At 40.0% G+C, this 23633-nt stretch overlaps 1 protein-coding gene across 11 annotated transcripts; it reads left to right on the top strand.

Annotated features, from left to right (window-relative positions):
- The first annotated feature begins 520 nt into the window (after nt 1-520).
- KLHL15 (kelch like family member 15) lies at nt 521-23419 on the top strand. 11 transcript variants are annotated; one of them, XM_057419708.1, is made up of 6 exons: nt 4373-4520; nt 4736-4849; nt 8742-8887; nt 12960-13043; nt 13447-14158; nt 22063-23419. In XM_057419708.1, exons 5-6 carry the CDS (start codon nt 13454-13456, stop codon nt 23170-23172), a joined length of 1815 nt encoding a protein of 604 aa, XP_057275691.1. In that variant the 5' UTR covers nt 4373-4520; nt 4736-4849; nt 8742-8887; nt 12960-13043; nt 13447-13453; the 3' UTR covers nt 23173-23419. The 11 variants fall into 11 exon arrangements, with proteins under 11 accessions (XP_057275697.1, XP_057275690.1, XP_057275691.1 ...); XM_057419714.1 differs by lacking the exons at nt 4373-4520; nt 4736-4849; nt 8742-8887 and adding exons at nt 521-961; nt 2691-2780; XM_057419712.1 differs by lacking the exon at nt 4736-4849.
- The last annotated feature ends 214 nt before the right edge of the window (nt 23420-23633 follow it).

The following is a 23633-nucleotide window of genomic DNA, read 5'->3' as shown; positions in this document are numbered from 1 at the left end:
GGCACCGCTAGGGCCGCGCGCGCGTGCGCGGGGCCGGGGCCGGAAGGCATTATGCGCGTGCTGCCGGGTAACGGCTGTGGGCTGAGCGTGGTGGGGTACCGCTGGGGGTGTGTGGTAATTAAAACGCACCGCTAAGGATGCTAAGCGTGCTTTCAAGCATAGGTTTAGCTGCTGCTGAGAAGTGTCTGGGGAATTCGCTCGTCTCCGTGTTTCCGTGGAAAAGGGGTTCTCTTTTGCCCGCAATGGGCCCGCGGTTATGCTGTGTTGGTCCTGTGCGTGCTGCGGATGTAACATACTGCCAGTGCCTCGGTAGGGTGATCGGGATGGGGACCTCGCTGGGTTAAAAGATAGGACAAAAAAAAAAAAAAAGATTCCTTATGTTGGTGCATGTCAAACAGCATGTCAGTGTAGTTTTGTTTGGGGCAGTGAGTGGGTGTGAAGCAGAAAGGAGCATGGTGGTAAAATTGAAAACAGATATGCTTGTATATAATGGAAATGTGCGTATCTAATGTGCGATCCACTTACCTGTTTGAGCAGTAAAATGTTACTGTACGTACCTTAGTGATTTCTGCTGGCTGTCAGCTTGGTAACATTTTGAATTTCAACCTTTCTCTTGTTACTGTGTCTTGGAGGCTGAGTGCTTAGTGTCAGGGAGACCACAGGGATACAAGATCGCCCCATGGTATGAACAGATATAGTCTGCTGTACCAAACAGCTTAAACCCCAATCAAATGCATGCTGTTTTCAGCCTTGGATGCAATGAATAAATGCTTAAAAAATGGAATAAAATCCCCAATCCATTGATGAGACCCAGCTTAGAAGCTCCACAGAGACCGAAGACCAAATTTACAACCCTACCCTGAGGGAAATTGAATTGACTTCTTCGTGGAAACCTCTTAAAGACATAGAGGATGTTGCTACTACTAAGATTTCTTCCATCATCAGAGAAACAGGTTTCAATGTAAGTAACCAGTTATAGGAAATAGAGGCACATTCATCAACAGTGGCTTTGCCTGCTGGAAAAAAATATGGTTCTTAGATTTTTGCCTGGCTAACTGCTTGGGTAAAAAAAACAGGTTTGCAGCAGACAGCCACGTGATTAAAATGTGGTGATAGAAATCTGTGTGAAACTGGTATGCCTGGTTTAACAATGCATGTAGCCTCCCACTTTTGCAAATACTACTATTTCCATTCTTTTCTGAGACAAGAGTTAGGAGTGTGTTCTGGATACAGCACATTGCCAGGGTTCTTGTTTTGAAGAAATGTGAATGTGAGGTACAAAACCTCAGTGTGTATAATGGTGCTGCTAATGACAAAATATATTTTGTCTTGAAAGCCAGTAATTTTGTACATTGGCCTGGAAAATAAATGTTCATATCTAACCTTTCATTGGGCCATGTGATGTTTTTGATTTGTCTAAAATATCTCACTTCTAGGAAAAACAGTAGAAGCTCATGACCAAGATACACAAAATATAGTGGGAGCATGATGCAATACTTTGTTGTAGTTGCCTCGGCATCCAGGCATATGTAATCATTCGTTTATGAAAATTAACTGAAAATACTAGACTCTAGTTACTTAGCCATTTAAATTATGCAATAATGCAGTGCAGTGTAAAATTATGGAAACAGTTTTTTGTCACATTTGCAGCAGCCTTCAGAAAGGATTTAATACTTGCCAAGAACCCTGTCAGGAATCTGAAAAAAAGAAAAAAAAAAAGTACACAAACTGTTGCTTCTATTTTAACAGTGAGATGATACATTTTGCATGTTCTGGGATGGTGTCATTATCTTGTTTCACTGTATTTGGAAATACTTGTAACATGAAGAAAACCCAGAAAAATCTATAAAACTGCACATGTTTAATTATTTCATAGAATCATAGAATGGTTTGGGTTGGAAGGAACCTTAGAGATCACCTAGTTCCAAACCCCCTGCCATGGGCAGGGACACCTTCCCCTAGACCAGGTTGCTCAAAGCCCTGTCCAGCCTGGCCTTGAACACTGCTTCATTGGGCAGCCTGTTCCAATGTCTCACAACTCTCACAGTAAATAATTGTTTCCTAATATGTAATCTAAATCTACCCTTTTTTAGTTTAAAGCCATCCCCTCTTGTCCTATCCTTACATGCCCTTGTCAAAAGTCCCTTTCCAGATTTCTTATAGGTGCCCTTTAGATACTGGAAGCTGCTGTAAGATCTCCCCAGAGCCTTCTCTTCTCCAGGCCAAACAACCCCAACTACAGTACAAAAAACATTTCCAGGAGTTATCAAGTATATTTCGTATATATATAAAAGAAAGATTAAAATTACTCAAACAGTAAATAGTGTATTAATTTAACTGAAAACCTTGCATCAGGATTTTTTTCCTTACAATAGTCTCAATTAAGCCAGTGGGAACTACTTAGTACAATTGCCTAAATCAGAGGGGTCAGCCCAAATCTCTATGTAAATTAATATTAACTAATATAATGTTGATACTGCTGCTCGTTGTTGAGGTCCCACATTTAACGGTCTCACATTTTTGTTTAGGAGACTATAATTGAGGCATTATTAACATATTTTGATTTTTTGGTAGAGGCAAATTGTCCAATGTGAAGGAGAGGAGGGTGGCAGTGTTTTGTGTTTTAAAATATTAAGAATAAGGATGACAAAGCTGTTGGTTTGGGTTTTTTTGGTTTTATTTTTTGCTAGGTTTGAGCTCCTTTTCTGTGGAAGTGTGTAGGAGAGACCTGAAGATCATCTTGAGGCACAGCTTGCTGCAAAGAGCAAAATGACAGTCAGGTAAAACCAGCATGGTCCTACTTAGCTTTTCTGATCCTCTCTGACCTAGGAAGGTCAAAAGTCTGAAGAGGGCAGGAGAATGCACAAAGGTTTGGTTGTATAATTTCTGTGTATGAGAAACTTGCTTTCTACTCCTTTTACTCCTTTTTTTTTTTTTTTTTTTTTTTTTTTGCTGAAGCATGAGATGTGAGTGGGTACGTGCTTGGTGTGGCAGAACACATACCCTATGAATAAGGGAGAGAATGTCTTTTCCTTTGAGGGTTAGGCAAGAGGAACGGTAGCTGTCTTGACACAGTCTGTACTGAAAGGTCAGTTGTTTTACCGTAAGTTCACGAGTAACAGGTTTTAAAACAGTGACTGGGAAGATGGGGAAAACTTACTGTCTGAGTAAGCAGATGAGATGGAGTAGTATCAAGTGTGCTGAGCAGAGAGTGAACAGGCCGCCGTGATGAAGGAGTGAATGGGAGCAAGTTGATTGTAGTCTGGAGTAAGTAGGCGGTGAGGGAGCGGTAGGAGGGCAGTTGAGGAGAGTGGGAATTAGCAGTGGGAAGTCTTTTGTGAAGCAGTGCGTGGGATTGCTGGTTCTTTGTGTGGAGCTGTGGAGGGTGGGAAGGATACTCAGCTTGGGGGGGGGGGGGGTGGCAGCTATAGGGGAGGCATGCTCTTGTTTTACAGACCAAGAATGGGGTGGGGGTGGTAATGAGAGACTGAAAATAGGCAGTGAAGGAGATGGGAACAGCAATAAACAGGGAGGAGATGGCAGCCTGTGGTCTGCTATTTAAAGCAGTGAATGACATAGGAGGTGACAGGGAGGTACGTAGTAAGGTAGCAAATGCTGGGGTGACAGTAGCAAACCAAAGGTCCATGTAATTTAGTTTACCTCAATAAAGTTGGAATTTGCCAGACAAAGGCAAGATAAAGCAAGGAGGTGATATTTGTGCCAAGACAAAGCCCTGTTCACCCCAGGCTGGGCTGCAGCTTCCCTGCATGCACAGCCTGCATGCAGTTTGTTGCTCAAGGGCAGCTACGCTGAGCACCCGTGGTGGCTGGCGGCCCTGGCCCCTTGGGCTCACCCAGGATGGCCTGGTTCCCACACCGGCTGGCAGGGCTGCCGGCCTGGAGCCAGAAGGGAGCCAGGATCTGCTGGCAGCACCTGCGGCTGACCCGGCGTCAGGGCAGGCACGCAGCAACCTGCTGGCAGGGGTGGCTGTTTCGCGGGATGGATTGCAACTCTACAGGCGAGCGGGGCTTCTGCCCTGGAAAACTGACAGTCTTGTGGAAAGGGGCCGTAGTTTGTGGCGGGAACCGGCCTAAGGGCCGAGGGGTGGAAGAAAACCACACAGTCTCGAGATACCAAAAGCAGATGGCCGTGGCTGAGCGTCCTTGTGAGCCACATGCAGACGATGCTTGCTGGTGCCGCTTGGCCAGGCCCCCGTCAAGGGACTTCTCTCCGCGGGGCGTGCCCGCTATCCCAGCGGCGACAGGGCCGGCCCGGCGCCTGGTTCACTCGGCATGGGGCAGGGAGGTGCAGGTAGGACAGGGCACGCCGCAGGGCGGGAACCGGCCGCTAGGCCGGGCCAGGCCGCCTGAGGCGGGAGCGCGGCGTCGGCTCTTCGCCGCTCCGGGCGCGCACCCCTCTCCTCCGCCCGGGCCCGCAGGTGGCGGCGGAAGTGACGGCCGGCGAGGGGTGCCTCTCGCGGGGGAAGATGGCGGCTGCGGCCGTGCTAAGCAGCGCAGAAGGTAAACAAGTGTGAGCCGCGGGGGACGGGCGGGAGCTGCGCGGACCCCGGGGGCGAGGCCAGGCCGGAGCGACGGTGCCCGGGCGGCGCGGCGGGGGGCGGTTCCCCACCTCCCCCTGAGCGCGGACCGTAGGGAGGAGGGAGCCCAGGATCCCCCCTTCCTCCGCCTTCTCCGCCTCCTCCTGGCTTTGCCTCAGCCATTGCCCCTCTCTTCAGTCCCCCGGCGCCTCCCTTCGCCGCTGCCGCCCCCGGCTTTATGTTACACAGAGGTACCCCTCTCCGCCGGTACAGCGGGAGGAGCCGCGTCTTCAGCGCCGCCGCTGCCGAGAGGTAGGTGAAGCCGCCGCCGAGGTCCTCTGGTCCCTCCCGCCACTGCGTTGCCCTACCGGGGGCGGCCCAGGCCCCTTCCTGGTCTTCAGGGACCCTCCTGCTAGGGCTGAGCCGGCCGCGGCGGGCGGAGGTGGTGGGCCAGGTGCCCTCGGGCGCCGGGAGTGGCGGAGGGAGGCAAGGTGTAGCGGGACGGCGGGCACTGTGGGGCCGCGCTGAGCGGTGTCGGACGAGCGGGCGCAGTGAAAGCATTGCGCGCCCGCGGGACGGCCTCTGAGGGGCGCCCCGCCCCCAGCCGGGCGCCGCGGGCTGCTGCTGCGGCATGTCTCTAAGTCGGAGCCCGCCTGCCCACTTCGTTGAGGAGTTCGGCCTGCGAGCTTTCGCTCACGGCAGAGTGGTGCAAAACGTGTCAATCCGATAAGCTGAAGTAGGTCATCCGAGTTCGTTCCCCGAAAGTGGCTATTTCGCGATCAGTAGCATTGGGAGAGAAAAAAGTATCTCTGAGCTGAACGAGCAGATTGCTGCCCAGGATTGGTACTGAAGCTTTGACTTATTTGGGAAATACTTAAATGTCGCTTAAAAATATCAAGTTTTTTGGGGGGGTGGTGGGTTGTGTTGTTCGGTTGTTTTTTTCCCTCCCCTTTAGAATAATAGGGGAACCGTAAAGCTGTTACTGGATAAAAGGGCAGAACTACTGAAGTCTGGCTTCCTGTTAACTTCTTTGTTGTGTATACCTGTCCCTGAGATAATAACCCAGCTCTTCTCACCACCATTGCCCCAGTTCACGCTCGGATCCCCTCAGCATACCACCACACGTCAGCAGCCTTTCTGCTATTTTCCAACACCTAACCAAGGAGTTTAATTTCTGACACATGTCCTATAAACTTTCCCACAGTCACTCCTCTTTTCACTTCTCTTAATTATACCCTGTGGCTGGTTTGAATTTACATGTGTGTTGATTTGCCTTTCAGCAAGCAAAGTAGAAGAGATAACTGTTGAGCTCACATTGGAGACACTATCTAGCTGGCAATTTGTGGGGAAACTAGAAATTTAGTAAGTTTGAGATTTCTGTCTTTCTGATGAGGTCAAAAGCTGTATGTCCTGAACAAAAGGCACAATCTCACTAATTTCATTTTTGCAGAAGATGCTAAAAGTATTAAGTTAGCAGTAAATGCACAGATAATAACAGACAATTGTAAGGGGTAGTTCAATTTAGGTTAAAATTATTTTTGCCAATATAGTTTAAATACTACTTTTATCTCGTTACCTTTTTATTATGCTAAAAATTTGTGTGATGAGAGTCCAAAACTATAGGATTTGATTTTTGCTACTTAACTTGCTACTTTTCTGTATAAAATACCCTATGATTTTCTTGACAAGTATCTTAATATTGAGAATATCACTCTTTATTAATATTTTTTCTTACATTTGGAAAAATTATTATAGAAACCACAAATATATATAAAAGGAATGTTGATACTCAGAGCAGGCCTGTCCACTTCAAGAGCAGTGGCAAACATGTAGTTTTTAACACTAATATCATTTAACTCTTGGGTATTAATGATAAAAGTTTTTCTAGTTAAAGACAATACTCTTTCTTATGGATATATTAAAAATATTTTATCCTGGGCACCTGTTCTGCTATCAGTAACTGTAACTGGAAGAGCATTGAGCATTTTTTCATGTTCTGGAACATGTTCAGGAGCATGTTTTTCTGTACAGGTATAGTGATGCAGTGAGCTTTTAGCCAAATGGTTTAAACTGTTTTAATGTCTGAAGTGTAGTTATATCATCTGCATAATGGGCTGATCTGATGAGAAACCAATGTGTATCTCATTGATGGTTAATTCATGAGACAGAAGCTGACTTTCAGTTAGGTGAAGTTAAACTGGCCAAGTAACTACATCTGATGCATATGTCTGGCAGTCTTAAAATGCTTGTCAAGCATGTACTTTCATCAGAATCCTTTTGATAGTCATCAAAAGCTGGATTTAAGCTGGGGAGCATATTTTATTCTCTGGAGGCTCATGTTGTAAAATGGAGAGTTCTAACTTATAATCAATTAGTATTTGTCTAAATTGAACATATGTGAAAACTATATTTTTTAACAGTATTTTGAAACAAAATTGTTCTGATATTTTGTGTGTGTGCTTGTAACATTTGGATCCTTCTGTGCAGAAAGGCTGAATTGGGTTATAGATTAAGTTTTTAGGAACAGAGTGTAATGTGACCTGAAAAACCTGCCTATTATGAATACCTGCATACGCGAACACCAACACATCTACTTGGGTTAGACATTTCTCAAAAAGAAAACAGAACAAAACGCTCTTCTAGTACTCTTCTTTGTGGAGAAGAGCTAAGGACTACTCAGCAGGGTTCTAGCATACTTAAGAATGACGTGTACAGAACTGAGAGACAATCCATACAGAGTTTTGGTATGTTTGGTTATAACTAGTTCTCGGAATGCTTCTAGCCTAACCAAGATGACCTCAGAGATGGCTGGTGTATTACGGAAGTGCTGCTGTTGTTACAGACTGATGCAGATTGCTCAGAGACAGCCACATGGGTAGAGGTTGTAAGAGGAGCTCTCATGGTCAGATGTGTGCCGCTGCAAAGTTCTTTGTACAGTATGGACAGTTTTCAGGACTGCCCAAGTTTTAATTTCGAGTTCTGGCAGTCTGGCTCCTCTGGAGCAATCAGTAAGCTCGTGACTACTCGCTTCCAAAGTAATCCAGTGTTTTTTGAATTCTCAGCACGGATTGGGTGAAGTCCTTAGGGTGAACCTACCAATGTGTTTAAGATAAATTATTTCTTAAACATAGCATATTCGTTCTGAAGGCTTTTAGATAAAACACATACAAACTTGATGTGTGTGTTTGTTTCCTACATTTGCAATTGTTTTAGCAATGGAAAGTTTTGATGTCGACTGGTTGTTGATCTGTCTTACTTCTGCATTATTTTTTCTGCTGCTGTTAGTGGAGAATTATGATGAAAAATGGTGGTTTGGGAAAAGTTGAATAGTTCTAGCGTCAAACTGTGTAAATAAAAGCTTCATTTGGGGGATAAATTATATATACTGTGTAAATATATATTTTTACACTCGCTGTGTTCTCATTGCAGTGCACTGCATTCAAAGGCCCAAGTTTTAGTGATGGATATGTGCAGTTGTGAATGTTTTCCTTGTATGTTCAAATGCCTGTGTGTATTGTGTTTTCATATGTCTGAAACACTGGAGAAAAGTCCTGTTTGTGCAGGAAAATGTTTGTTTTAACAAATTAGGGTTGAAGAATTCTCCTCTAAGCAGTCTTTGCTATGCACCTCACTAAAGCATATGTAATGGCTTTTAAATCTGCATTTAAATGCATGTTTTTGATGGATGAAAGGCATGGGATAGATGGAACAGATTACTGGATTTTAAGCTCTATTTTATTACTTTATGTAACCGGAGTATAGTTCTGTATATCTGGTGAAATATCCTTTCATGCAACTTGTAAATACAATATTTTATTATGTGAATTCACATAATAAATTGAGTTGTGTTCACATAAGTGCTTTTTCAGAATTTCTCTAATGAAGGTAGAATGAATACGTATTTCATGATCTGTAAACAGAGGAACTAGCTAGGTCTGTCTCAGCATCTCAAATGAGCTATTAAGGAACAGCAGTAAAGAAAAGCAGAAATCTGCCTTCCAGCTGGTGTGTTAGAGTTGGTAATGTAAATACTTTCTAGAACAAAACATTTCTATCCCTAGAAAGTGTGTATAAGCTTACATATTACATAAACAGACTTATTTAAACGGTACTTTTTCAGGCAGTACTGCATTTGGATAGATTTTTACATCTTTTTGGCATAAGCAAAAAGTGGATATTCCATAACTTCCTTCTTTGCATTTAGACTCCATTTCTTCTGCTTGTGACTAAGAGCCTCAGGCACCCTGAGGAAAGAAGGTTCTCCTTGTTTAGCAAGAAAAAGCAGTCTTGAACAGGGTTTTCAGACTTCTATTACAGCTGCAGAATAAAGATGAGAAATCAGTGTTCCAAGTAAGTGCTTTTACAGCACAGAGGAGTAGACTCTGTAATGCATTATATGCTAAAAGAGGAGAAAATGTCAGGAAAAGCCAATAAGGTTAAGCATATTTCTTTTTTTTCTTTTCTGCAGAGAATCTTACTTCCTGTGCTGCATTATACTGATCAACTCTAATATGTGCAGAACAATGCAGAACGTCAGTTTAGATTCCCCCCTCTTTGTTGTTTGCACATTGGATTTTTTTGTTCCAATTTTCTTACAGACCACTGTAGGCTAAGTGTCTTCCTGAGGATTAAGTGTGCTATTGTGGTTTGCATGTGTGAAGAAAATCTGAATTTTGCATTTTTATTGAAAATATGGAAAAAAAATCATTACGTTACTGTCCTCTGGGAAATAAGCTGCAGCATTTGAATAGTGCATAGAATTACATCTAAGATTGCAAGTGTGCGTGTGGGAGGAATGGCACAGCTATGCTTCAGAAAAATGACTTCGTTTGAGAGTATTTTGTATTGCTTTTTTAATATTTGAACTACCACATTGCTGTTTGCTTTTGACTGAGGTTATTGGCTGTAGAAATGAAGATTTTTACCAGTTAATTGTAATATGCATCTGACTACCTAGTTTCCCGGTTTCTGTGTTATTTAACCCCCTTGTGTATTTGCACTGGCCAATGCGTTTTTGTGTTTTAAAGAAAAATACATCTGCTGATACTGTATATGGCTTTATGCCAGAAAAAAAAGAGTACTTACTCCTTCTATTTAATGCAGGAAGACAAGTGGTCTTTAGCTTTTCACTCAGAATTTGTTGTGTGGGTGATGTTATGAAGAAATCTTACTGGTTTTGTCTCTACTTAAATAATCCATTAAATGCTGTCTGATGTTTGGGACGAAAAATATTTGGAGATTGAAAACTGTAGATTTTCTAAAAATAATACAAGCAAGGATGTGAAAATAAGAATTTAAGTGACTTAAAACTCCATGTTTTTTAAAACATTCTGGAATAATAAATTCAGTGTTGACCACTTTGTCATCATTGTAGTGTTTTGCAGCTGACTTCTGCTTTTAATTATTTTTACAGATTAATGTATTTTGGTGATTCCTACCACTTTATTTTTTGATAATTTAAAATCTGAGGGGTGGTAGCTGCCGTCTGATTTTTTTTTTTTTCTTTGCCTGGGTGTGTCTTATTTCTGTTTAATCAGAATTAAAAGCATGGTTGGGAAAAAAAATAACCAATCAATCAGTGCAGTTTCTATGTAAAAGCAGCTTGATCACAGAATCACAGTGTAGCTGAGGTTGGAAGAGCCCTCTGGATGTCATCCGGTCCCCTCCCCCTGCTCAGCAGCACCACCTAAAGCCAGTTGCCCAGGACTCTCTGTCGCTGGTTTTAGGGTTTTGTGTGTTATTTATTTGATTTGATCCTTAAAAGGGACGCTGGAGGTGCTTCACTGTATTTGGTGCATTTGCCCTCTACCATTTGTCCCTCCTTTTTTCCACTGGCCAGCTTTTTGCTTCTTTGAGGGTGGTGAAAGAGGACTTTTAAAGCCAACCTGTATAAAAGTTAATGTCTCTCCTTTTATTTGCAGAGTACCTATAATGTAATTACCTTTCTCAAGTTAAAGGGAAAGACCCTAGTATGTGTTTGTATCTTGCTGGTATGGTTCTCTGTTGTTCGTGTGCACAGTAATGTATGAACTGTTTTGAAGAAATCCCTTCCATGAGATTCCTGCCTGCATGAGCCTGTGTGATGGGATATCCTGTTATTTTCAGATTAATATGTGTTGTTTCAGTCATCTGAAGAATGTTGCTTAATTTCTGATGTTTTTCCCCTAATATATTGCTCTGTTTTTGTTAACATCTCACATTTGCAAATTCCAGTTGTCCTGTCCCATTTTTTTCCATTGATCTTGGATTTGAAGCTGAGCCATGAGTCCTAGTTCACCTCCTAAAGGAAATGTAACTTTAACGGTTGCACTGCCCTGTGAATCTTAGTCATGTTTGAACCTCTTGACTGATTACAGACAAAATTGAGAGGTGATAGTTTCAGGGTGCCATATATTTTATGAAAACGGGTGGCCCACTTAAAAGCAAGTGGCCATTAAATCTCTTAAATAGGAAAGACTGAAATATGATCTCAACTGTTATTAAACATCAGAGAACTGGGGTCAGGAGGGGAGGAGTTACAAAGAAAGAAAAAAGCTAGTGTTTACCTTTTCATTTGATACTGGAAATCCAATTAGAAAACAAAGTCCCATAAACTAGGCTTTATGCTTACTCTTCAGTTTGTTGCTTCTTTTTGAGGTGGTCAGAAGTTAGTAAAGTAATTATTTCCTTGTCTGCTTTTGTGCAAGAATTGGCAGCAACTAAGAAGAATATTTGGTACGAACTTTTCTTTCTGGTAGGCCTGTGCTGTGTTCAGGAATAAGAGACTCAAAATATGAAGCTTCAGAACAGCTTGCATTTTCTTTTTGTCTTCAGTGACGTTGGGAGTAGTGTGCTATCATGGATACTGGCGAGAAAGTGATTGCATTATCAGCTTTGTTCTCTTTCTGCTACTTACTTACAGGAATTTAGAATTTTAACATAAAGCCTTAATTGTCATGAACGCTCCCAGCATTTACTCTATTGTGCACAGAACCTGTCAGCAGGTCCCACAGTATGGGAGTGGTGCTGATTCCATGAGGTGTGGCTACAAACACCTACTCGCCATTTTAGTTTTACATGGACAAAAAGTACTTCCAGTTTTGTTTTCCAGGATGTGTGCTGATGAATTAAGGAGAGGAGATGATTACCCATTGATGGAGTCTAATAAATTACATTCCAGTTACAATGGCAGCAGTCCGGATGCTACTTGAGGAAGTGGGTGATAACAGCACTCTGAAGTTGTAAAACCTGGGCCAAGCTGGGTCCTGAGTCAGTTCTGGGTCCATACACTGCTGTAAAGTTCTACAACCTTGAAAATAATATTTTTTTTTAAATGTGTTGGTATTACTTAGTTTTTCATATAGGTTATCAGTACTAAGGCATTATTAACTTTGTTATAGGAAATTCAGGGTTAAATGCACAAATCAGTGAATGTTGTGCTGTAATTTAAGGTGAGATAAATTGAAATGGCTGAACCAATTCCTAGTAGCTGGTTAATGCCAAAAAGGAAAGATGTTACTCTTTTTCCCTGTTGCTGCTCAAATGTGATATCCTGCCCTCTGCATCGGGTTGGCTCTTGTGCCACCCTCCCTGCAGTGTCAAGTCAGAAGTCTGCTCACTGATAAGCAGAAAGCTCTCTGGTTTTGAGTTTCTGTGTGTGCTGGGGGTTGGTGGTTTGTGTACTGTGTCACCATTGTCATCTCCCTCTCTTCCCCGTACCCTGCCCTTGGTTTAGTTTTCAGTCACAATTATGGGTTGATTTGGCTTTCTAAGCAGTCAAGTAAACCCCAGAAATATCTCAAAGTAGGCTGCAGGAGCTCAGGCCCCAGGATGAGGAGAGGGTGGGAGCATGGAGTGTACCTTTGCCCTCTGACTAGTGATAAATTGTTGGACTGGTTCAAGCTTCCTTGTGCAACTTCACTGTACCTAAACCCAAGGAAGTTGAGCAACATTATGAGAAATTCGTGGATTTGGAATAGTTTGTTTATAAGGATTTTTGTTGAATATTTGTCTTCCTTTAACAGGGTAGAATCTTGCTAGCCTTTTTTGTTTTTTTTTTGTTGTTGTTGTTTTGTTTGTTTGATTTTTTTTTCTTATTTACAGTTTGATTGTAGCTTTCACATAAGTAACACTGCATCTGCAAATGTTCAAGTGCTTTAGAAGCAATTAAGTTTCAATAAACCCAGTATACAGAATATTATTTATTGTGACCTAATCTTGTCAGTGATTCCTGTTGCCATAGTATTTTGCTCTTTATAAATCTCATCCCTTAATTAATCCCTGTAGTAAGAAACAGGTGAGGGGGAGAACAGGGTGACGATTATGTTGTTGCAGAAGTGAAACACACAAATAGTATCTCTGAAAATGTTCAGTTTCCTAGAAATAACATTTGAGCAAATTGATATAAATTTTTAAAGATACTAAATTTATTTTTTTTTTTTAGGTTATACCTTGTACAGATCTACTGGAGCTTATTTGCAAAGTTAAGGAAGTTTGGCTTCCTTTCTGAAACCTTTGATATTCAAGAGTAGGTGTTTTATTGCACTCCTGAGATAAATTCTTCAGAAAGATTGAGGGAGAGAGAAGGAAAAACCTATATGACAACCTTTTTAACATTGCTTCTTCCTTATCTGGTCACTAAGTAGCTTGGAGTGTGGAATAATTTGGCAGGACCACATAGTTATTGTTTATTTCCCTTTCTTTAAAATGAAAGGGGGGGGAGGGGGGGGAGAAATAGTTAACATTTGTGGTTTAAGTTGTTTCTTAAGTTGATTTTTTTCAGCTGAAGAGAAAACAAAAGGATGGTGAAGACTTTTAAGTCTTAATATAAACAGTCTCAGGATTTATCTGGTCAGGAAGGGCTTGTGATATGTTACGAGAAATAACAATTTATTTTTATTTTTATTTATTTATTTTTTTCTTCCCCCCAGGTGATTCATGGCAGGGGACGTGGAAGGGTTTAGCTCCTCCATCCATGACACCAGTGTCTCTGCTGGATTCAGAGCACTGTATGAGGAGGGATTGCTTCTTGATGTCACACTTGTCATTGAAGACCACCAGTTTCAGGCCCATAAAGCACTGCTTGCTACCCAGAGTGATTACTTCAGGATTATGTTCACAGCTGATATGCGAGAACGAGATCAGGACAAAATCCATTTGAAAGGTCTGACAGCTACAGGCTTCAGTCATGTCCTCCAATTCATGTACTATGGAACTATTGAACTGAGTATGAACACTGTTCATGAAATCCTTCAGGCTGCCATGTATGTCCAGCTTATAGAGGTGGTAAAATTTTGCTGCTCTTTTCTCTTAACTAAAATCTGCTTAGAAAACTGTGCAGAAATTATGAGACTTCTGGATGATTTTGGTGTAAACATCGAAGGAGTCAGGGAAAAATTGGATTCCTTCCTGCTAGAGAATTTCGTGCCACTCATGTCCAGACCTGACTTCCTTTCATATCTGAGCTTTGAGAAGCTCATGTCTTACTTGGATAATGACCATCTGAGCAGGTTTCCAGAGATAGAGCTGTATGAAGCTGTTCAGGCCTGGCTGCGCCATGATAGAAGACGTTGGAGGCATACGGACACCATCATTCAGAACATCAGGTTTTGTTTGATGACACCATCCAGTGTTTTTGAGAAGGTTGGTGCATTTGAAAAGCAATAGACAGGATTCATCATTTAGCTAGGGCAGCATGCCATTAAATAGGTAAGATTCTCAAACCTATTAGGAGAAATAAAAAGATAGCATTTATTTTTCTAATAAAACAGTAGAAGACAAACATCTGGAAGTATTGTCATCTGATTATTAGACAATAATATGTACAGTGACTGGAGAACAGGTAGATTTATAATACATGTTTTAAAGTGAATTCTTATGGAAAGGACATTGCAAAATAGGGTCACTTGTATTAATAGAAGTTTTATTTCAGTCATTCTTACTGTTTTCGGCAAGTTGCTTCTTGCTTTCCAAAGATTTTAGAGCTACATAGAGTATGTAGGGCAAATGGCATGATAACTGTTATTAATATAATAAAAATATAGCGACTGTAGATTTTATGTGTTTTAAGTACAGTTATTTTTTATTTACAAGTGGAAACTAGAATCTGCTGTTAAGTCTGAAGGATGGTGTTAGTGTTGTATCTTCAGTGCTTTTGCTGTTGTTACACAGCAGTTGGAAGTAAGTCCTGATCCTGTATTTACACATACATTGGCGCTACACAAGGCACATAATACAGTCAAAACTTATTGACGGTGTGAAATGTAATGATTTATTTTAAATACCAGAAGAATTTTTGTAACAGGTGATCTGAAATTCAGTTGATCATTGTATGTATCAAGATGTTAAAAGAGAATTTTCTTTTTCTCCTGTTCTGTAGAAGAATAGACACACACACGCGCACACACAGTTGTTTTCTGTTCTGAGACTCTTGAGTATTTGTCAACAGTAGAGTATTACAAGACTTTGTAAGCAGCTCTCTTGCAGGCTAGTAACAGAAGGGTATTCAGGTCAGGAATTACTTAAACTGTGCTGTTTGTCTTAAAAAATGTTAATTTTGTGTGATACAACTTTTAACTTGTGTGGTTTTAACCTTTCAGTGAATTAATAGGATTTAAGACCCTGTGCTTTTGTTGGGTCTTGCAAATAAATTTCTTGTATATTTTTATTTTGGTATCTAGTAAATATACAGATAAGGTTGTATTGTTCTTGGTGGTTTAAGGGCTACTGGATCTTTTTGGTAGTAAGGCTTATGCTTATTTGTATTTTAAATTGTAAAAGCAATTAATTCATAAACAAGTGAGGTTTTATATTTTGGGTTGGGTTTTTTGTGTGTAAATTGAGTAGAGGAAATAATAATACATGAAATATACTTCTGATTCTGTATTAGCCAATAGACATAATAAACAGAATAAATACCTGTTTTAGAACAGTAATGTTTACATTGGGTTAAGCGATTTCCAACTAGTAAGAGCTGAACTCTGCAAGATGCTGTGTAGTGTCTTGTTTTGAAAAATACTTTTACCTTATTATTACAACATTTAAGCCCTTCAGTAAGAAAACTGATAGGATTCATAAAGTATCCTTAAGGTCAGTCTAACAGGGTAAGACTTGTATGAAAGAGTCTGCTTCAGCTCTTTGTGGTTTTGGGATCTAAGTTCAAGCATCAAGCTGTCTTCAATTAAATTTCTGTAAGCACAAGTGAAAAGTACATGTTGTCTTCAGCGTTATATTTTGGTGTAACTTCTGGAGTTGGTTTTGGTATCTGTGGTATAAATCCTGCATAGAGTGCTTCTCATGTTTTATACTGACAGCTACCAAATGGCCAGATAGGTACAACTTAAGGAGACAAGTAGTTTTCAACATCCTAGTTTATACACCCACATGCAAAAGCTTTATCTGTGGATACCCTTCCCATTAATTTTATGTGGGAGCAGATAGAAGCCAGCGCGGATTCTGGAGTGGGACAGCTCAGCAGAGGGAAGCACAGCTAAGTATGTATGCCATTTGTTGCTGCAGCTAGAAATGCATTTATGTTTTGCCCTGGCTAGAGAGCATTGAGTAATCCAGCATGACAAGTGACAAAGGACAACTGCAGTTGGAGCCAACATCAAAATACAAACCACACTTTTTTTTTTCTTTTTTTTTTTAAAGTGTCCTGGATGTTACTCTTTGCTCAGTGTAGAAGGGGGGAGAATATTGGTTTTATTTTTTTTTCTCTTTGAGATCCACAAACATAAATTATACTTTACCTGAAGCCAGCACATACTAAATGCCTGAGTGAATGTACCAAATACAATCTGAGATTGATTCTTAACAGTTCAGCAAACTGTATTTGCTATATACTGGCTGACTTGTCATATGTACTCTTATGTAATTTTTCTAATATGCATTACTAACATGCCTGTCTGTAGTGCATAAATAACTTACATGGAACTTTGTAAGTCACAGTAAGGATGGTCTCTTTTGGTCTCTTAAGCCGCTCTTTCTTACATCCTTTTTCTGAAGAGATTTACAATCTGAGAGGGATGACTTGTCCTCTTTGAAATGAGTGCGTAACTCTACACGTGATGTGTGTTTGAAGTACAGAAGCGAAGGTGCAGCCTGTTTGTTTACTCTCAACTGTCCTTGCAAAACTGCTTTTGAGGTATGAGTAGATGCTCCTTTTGTTCCTTAGCCCTTAAAATAGGTGTAGATTTATGCAGGAAAATGTAAATATTGATGAAGTAAGAATATGGTGAATAGTTAGGAAGTAAAGTATATGGGGAGAAGCACAGGTTCCACTATCCACTTTATTTGAAAGCGTATTATTTTCCACTTTATATGAAGCATATCCATGGCTCTGTAAGTCTTGAGAAAGGTTGGAGATAGAAGACATTTTTCCTAGATCATTGAGTTCATCTCTCTTTTACTGGAGGCAACCATGTCATGAAAAGACATGTAGGTGTGGCATTTAGGGACATGGTTTAATGGTGGACTTGGCAGTGTTGGATTAATAGTTAGACTCGATGATCTAATGTTTTGATCTAATGTTAATGTTTTGATAACATTTGTTGACAGGAATATGGTTGTACTTAGAATATGGTCAGAGATTAGTAGATGTGAAAATAATAAAGATCCTACTTGGTAGGATTTATGGATCTTTAATTTTGATTCAGCTTAATCTCTAGTAAAATACAGGGATTTTTCAAGAAAAAGTGTGATCTCCAGAAGCCGGATACAGATGCCATCTTTATTCATTGAAAAGGTGTAGCATAGCTTCTGTATTCCTAATAGTTGAGTTTGAGTTTCATCACTTGCACATTCAGCACTTGCAGTTATAGAAAACTTAACTAAGCACAATTTTAGAACCTTTGAAATAGTTCTTTGCTTACGTGGCTAGAAATCATGGAACCATGTTACGAGCCATACATTTTTTTGTGTGGTGTTTTTTTTTTTTTTTTTACCAGTTCTACAGAAGGAACCAAACTAATATCTACCTCATATAATAACATGTTAAGATTTAGTTACCAGGTGTACAAATAGTAGATATTTAGTTTGGGTATTCCAAAAGCAGCCTTCCATTACGGTTTTGAAAGCTTTTTCCTAAAAGCCCAACTGACAAAAATAGGGCAAAGCTGCATATAGTTGTATTAAAAAAAAAAAAAGTGCCAAATACTTAAGTCAGATTTGTATTACAGACCATTTGCCTTGCATTTCATTGTTCTTGCTGCAGCTTATTAATTTGCTTAATTATTTTTTGGGGATGATGAACATAAAAGGGTTGCATCCACTCTTTTGTGGGGATCAGTTTTCAAATTAGAAACTAATGGCATACATTTTTGGCTTTACTTTTTCATAAAATATAGATGGAAAATTCTAGAACTTGCATAGCTGCTCAGCTAGAAAAGCATGCATTGCAATACAGCAGAAAACTAGGTAATGATTAATAGCTGCATTAATTTGGAAAGCCAGCAGTTTTTAACTGAGTATTTCACTGATTCAAAATGCAATCAAGCTCCAATTTACCATGGCTAGAGGGATGGTGGTGATTTTGGTGGTCTTGATGGTTTTGATATTGACTGCCTAGTGTGTAAGTAGAGGCAGGGATAAGTAGTGGATGTTTTTAATTACTTTCTTCTTTTTTTTTAATGATACATTTGATTTTTTTTTCTTATGCTGTTCCCTGCCTGTGTACGTAAAAGTCCAGCTGTGAACCATTGTAACTGGTAGGTGATGCAGTCAGGTAGATCTCATCAGAGTTCTTCTGGGAACTTTTATATTACCACTACATCCCAGCAGAACCTCTGTAAGAAGGTTTTGTCCAGAAAATGAAGAGAAAGAATTGGAAAGGATGTGAAAAAAATCACATGAGCAAAGCTTTAGCATTTGGATTAAATTCCTTTTTACTGTAAGATTGGGGTTGCCAAGGAAATCCAACTTAAATATTTTTTGAGACCCTTCAGCAAGATAACAGAATAGGCTTTTTTTATACTTTGAAAATGCATTTATATTTAATCAGTTCAGAGTTGACGATGTACTCTTAAGAATGCACATTTGTTTTACTTCAAGGCTCATCACAGTTAGTGTACATTTCCATCTGTTTTGGATGCTTTGCAGAAACCTGTGAGCATTCTCTCTAATTGAGTATGTTGGTAATAAGGGCATTTTCCTTCTAGAGCTTCTCCGTTTGAGCTTAACAGAAAAATAAGTTTGTTGGTAAGCACTCAGTTGTTGATCAACTGCTCCTTGCCACTTTTGGGTAATGGCAGAAGCCTAATTTTGAATGTTGAAGAAATTCCTTCAGCCTATTTTGTATGTAAGACAGCAGTTCCCACAAAAGGCTTGCTAAAGGCCACGTTCTTTAACCTACCAAACCGAAATGTATGCACAATTCACAGTTGTGTTTTAATAGCTAAACACCTAAATGTTAATGCTTCTCTTTTTTGATTGTACTCACAAGTAATTAAAAGCATTGTAAAGTTATTCAGAAGTGTAGGTGGAGGGTTTTCCTTACGAAGGGCTGAATAGGAATTTAAAATAATTCTGGAAGATTTCACACAGACAGCATGTGAATATGTAAGTGGGTAAACTGACCTACATTCACTTTGTCTTCATTTGCATCAAGCAAGCCTGAGCAGTCTGTACTTTCATAGAGACATATTCTGACAGTTATCTTAGACCATCGTTTGAGCCTTCAGAGAGGTACTGCTCCTGTATTGCAAAGGTTGTGCTATGGAAAGCTGGAAGTTTAGAAACAGTGGTATTTTTCCTCAACAGTGAAATCGAGGAATCCTTGTACTACCTTTTCTCACCAGAATTTACGTAGTATATCAGTCTATGTTGCAATTTGTTTGTTTGGGATTTTTTTTGTCTTTTTTTTTTTCCCTGAATATTGTAAGAATTGATAGTGCTTATATATTTTTATGTTCATCTCTTCAAGATTATGCTTGTAGATAGCTTCCCCAAGAGTTGTTTATAACTGGTAGTAATACTTGCTTCTTGATGTCTTTCTGGTTTAAGGTAAGAGATTGAGGCTTTGCTTTCATTTCAGTGCTTTGTCAAGAGAAGTAGTACTGGTAGATTGATTCCCTGGTCTTGAGATTCTCTGTCTGGAATGAGAGATAGTCCTTGTTTGCTTTTGCATGCTCTCATGGGGTGAGGTTTAGGCTATGGAAAGAAGTATAGTGGTGAGGCTATATACAGCTTGATTCCAGTTTCTGGCTGGTATTTCAGTTTCTAGATCTAAAGACAATGGTAAATGTTGAGGGGGGGGAAGAAAATACATTTTCTATCTCTGCCAGGCTTTGCTGGCATGCTTCACATTGTTAGTGTGTTGATCCTGTTGTCTTCCATAACGAGTCCAAGAAAATTTGAAATGCATATAGGTGGAACAAAAATTCTTTTATCTTTTTTCTTCAATTTTCAAAATGATAGCTCCAGTTTGGGAGTGTGTGAAATAGTCATGCTGGTTTAGAATTTGAAAGTTACTTTTAAGGGTAAAGTAAGAGTCTTTGTTATTTTAATTTCCTATGTAATTTTTTTTACCCTTTAAAACTTTCTGTATTTTACCATTTTTCTGTTCTGTGGTTTTCCCTGCTACCTCACCCCCAGCATATTTGCTGGAAGTTACCTTCTCAGTCAGGCTCTACGGTTTATTCAGATGCCGTATGAGCAAATTGCCTGTGTTTTTATGATATATTCTTTATATAAAGGAAGAAAATAGATGTTATTCCCCACAAAAGTTGTCCTTACGGTGGGTGTTTTATGAGCACTATGCCTAAGTAAACCTTTTTGCTCCCTAATCACCCTCATAAATACAGTAGAAAGAAGTTGGATGTTGCTCCGAGAATAATATTTGCAATCTGTGTGTGCCCATCTTCTTTTTCCAAGATAAGTTGAACTTGTCAAAATAAAGAAAAAGCATAAATAAAACTGTTAAATTGCTCTCTTGAGCTACAAAGTGCATCACAACAATAGGTTAGTATTCAGGAGTTTTGAAAATCGGGTATATAAAACAATTTCAGTCTGTGCAGATTCTGTCCAATAGTAACATTTCAAAAAGTTTAAAAAAATATTTATCTTGGAGCGGAATGTCTTCATTACTGTACAAGGAAGAGAAAGGATTAACACAAAGTTAACATTTTAGTAGTATGTGTTATGGAATAAGCAACTGCTGTATTCACAAGGTATAAAAACATATATTTCCAAATTGCTTTTCAGATACATGAAAACTTGTACCACCCCCTGTTAGGTAAGTGGTGGTACAGGCTTTTATTACTTGGGGCAGGGAATAGGAGGAGGTGGGGAACAAATACTGAAAGATAGTAAATTCTGGTGTTACTGTGTGGTAACTTTGAGCTTTCAGAGTGGCCTTACATTTTTTCCAAGCATTGCTTCTCTTTCTGAAGCTAGTAGGTACTAAAGGTATTTGGGGTGTGTGAAAGCAATCTGTTTCATGTGAAAGAAATGGGGACTTAGGATCAAATCTGATAGAGGATTTGTGGATTTGGCCATATCTAGTGGGGTTTTATTTGTTTTAGATGTGTAATTCAGAATGTTTTGTTAGACCAGACTGTACAGGAAGAATGAAACCTCTTTGAAGAGAAGCACGTGGTGGCCTGAGGGCTGTCTGAAGCTAGATTAGTTAAAGTGTTCAAGACAGGGGTGTGTTTTGGAATTGTCTCAGAACCAGTCTTGGGACTTAAATTGACTTAGATAATAGGAAGTGTCCTAGAAAGATGAATTCTTATAATCTTCCACTCACTCCCAACTCCAGTGAAGCTGTGCAGGGGTAGCTCTTTTCGGATTGGGATGGCACTTCACTACTGTGTGGTAATTCAAAGGTGGTAGCTCTTACCTGGGAAGAGGAAGTTTAAACCTATGTCCACCAATTTCCAAATAAATGCACAACCAAAGGATTATAGGTTGAGATATTTTCCTCCTGTGTTAAAGGCATTTGTTAACATGGAGACTCGCAGAGGGGACCTATAAATGTAACCATCATGATGAGCGGTTAGTGCAGTCACATGTTCTGAAGGAGGGGTTTGATTGCCTTCCCTTCCCACCCCACTTAAATAGTTGTGTGAGGAGAGCCTACCATTCAGGAATACCTGCTTGGGCTTGGTTGCGAGAATTCAGCAAACGCTTAACAAGGATAGACCCTGGTAAACACAGAATGGGTGCATAGAATGATTTTCAACACCAAAAGAATAGTTCATTCTTCATTTAGATGCTTTGTGGATTAAGCAGAAGATGAACAGAGGCTTCTTGGGAAAGAATGAATAGTGTTTTTTAGGCTTGGGGATTTCAGTTGTGCCTAATTCCAACTTAAATTCTGTGTGTGAGTATTCTGCTGAAAATGTTAGTCATTGCTGCTGATCACTAAATTGCCTTCTGGATTTTGAATAACAATACGTTAGCTTAAGCCTTCATGCACAAATACAATTACTCTCAAGATTGCCTGAATGAAACTAAGTAAAATAATCTTCCAGTGACACACAGTCATTTAGGTTTTCTGGATTGTTTCTCTTGGTCAGAATTTTAATGTCTTTTAAATGTATTCATAGGTAAAAACATCAGAGTTTTATCGATACTCCCGGCAGCTGCGACATGAGGTTGACCAAGCCATGAATTACTTTCATAGCGTTCACCAACAGCCTTTGATGGAAATGAAATCGAACAAAATACGTTCTGCCAAACCCCAGACTGCAGTATTTAGAGGAATGATAGGACACAGTATGGTAAACAGTAAAATTCTTCTCTTGCACAAGCCAAGGGTCTGGTGGGAGCTAGAGGGTCCTCAAGTACCTTTACGACCAGACTGCCTTGCCATTGTGAATAACTTTGTGTTCCTGTTAGGAGGGGAAGAACTGGGGCCAGATGGCGAGTTTCATGCTTCGTCCAAAGTGTTTAGATATGACCCAAGACAGAACACTTGGTTACGAATGGCAGACATGTCCGTTCCACGTTCTGAGTTTGCTGTTGGAGTTATTGGGAGGTATGTTTATGCAGTGGCTGGGAGAACCAGGGATGAAACCTTTTACTCAACAGAACGTTATGATATTACTGAAGATAAATGGGAATTTGTGGATCCCTATCCAGTCAATAAATACGGACATGAAGGGACTGTTCTTGGTAACAAGTTGTATATCACTGGTGGAATTACATCATCTTCAACGTCTAAGCAAGTGTGTGTGTTTGATCCTAGTAAAGAAGGGACAGTAGAGCAGCGGACAAGGAGAACTCAAGTGGTCACTAACTGTTGGGAGAACAAATGCAAAATGAATTATGCAAGATGCTTTCACAAAATGATTTCTTATAATGGTAAGCTTTATGTCTTTGGTGGTGTCTGTGTGATCCTGAGAGCCTCCTTCGAATCTCAAGGTTGTCCTTCCACAGAGGTCTATGACCCAGATACCGATCAGTGGACTATATTGGCTTCTATGCCAATCGGTAGGAGTGGTCATGGTGTAGCTGTGCTGGACAAACAGATAATGGTTCTTGGAGGCCTTTGTTACAATGGTCATTACAGTGATTCAATTCTCACCTTTGATCCAGAGGAAAACAAATGGAAAGAAGATGAATATCCGAGGATGCCATGCAAGCTGGATGGCTTACAAGTCTGCAGCTTGCACTTTCCTGAATATGTGTTGGAGCATGTTAGACGTTGCAGCTAAACCAGAAAGAACAACCCAGTGAAATACAAAAGGCTGTACCTAATCTGTCAAAAAATACAAACCAGTTGAATTCCGTCAGAGACATTACCTTGTGTGTAAGAAGAACTGCTAAATGCTTAAGAGCATTTAGGATGTACAGGGAGTTTACTTACCAAGTTTATTAGAACAGCTGATAGTTGGTTCGATGTTGTAAAAGCTTTGTTTTTTTAACAAACATAATTGTAAGGGGAAAGAAAAATATATTTTTGAGTGTATCCATAAAACTTTCTTTTTATTATTCTTTTTTTAAATGGCCATTACACCATTATGCTTCTGAAATCAGTTGAATTTAACGAAATATTTGTGGAAGAAAGAGGAGGAAGGCTTTATTTTAATTTTATTGAGCCTCAAAATAAAACTCATCTGTACTAGGGTACAACCAAGTATAAAATAGCAATGCTAAACAATTTCTGTATTTTTAT

This window comes from Pezoporus wallicus, unplaced genomic scaffold (genome assembly GCF_028554395.1).
Source record: "Pezoporus wallicus isolate ANWC-B61680 ecotype Strahan unplaced genomic scaffold, APGP_CSIRO_Pwel_v1 contig_5767, whole genome shotgun sequence".
NCBI lineage: Eukaryota > Metazoa > Chordata > Aves > Psittaciformes > Psittacidae > Pezoporus > Pezoporus wallicus.
The sequence above is the reverse complement of the archived record's forward strand: the minus strand, read 5'-3'. Positions and strand labels throughout refer to the sequence as shown.

Excerpts from the sequence above, each read along its gene's own strand:
- KLHL15 (XM_057419707.1), top strand. The coding sequence starts at position 13,454 with ATGGCAGGGGACGTGGAAGGGTTTAGCTCCTCCATCCATGACACCAGT. Across the intron at positions 14,159-22,062 it reads CATCCAGTGTTTTTGAGAAG|GTAAAAACATCAGAGTTTTA; the intron begins GTTGGTGCATTT and ends ATGTATTCATAG.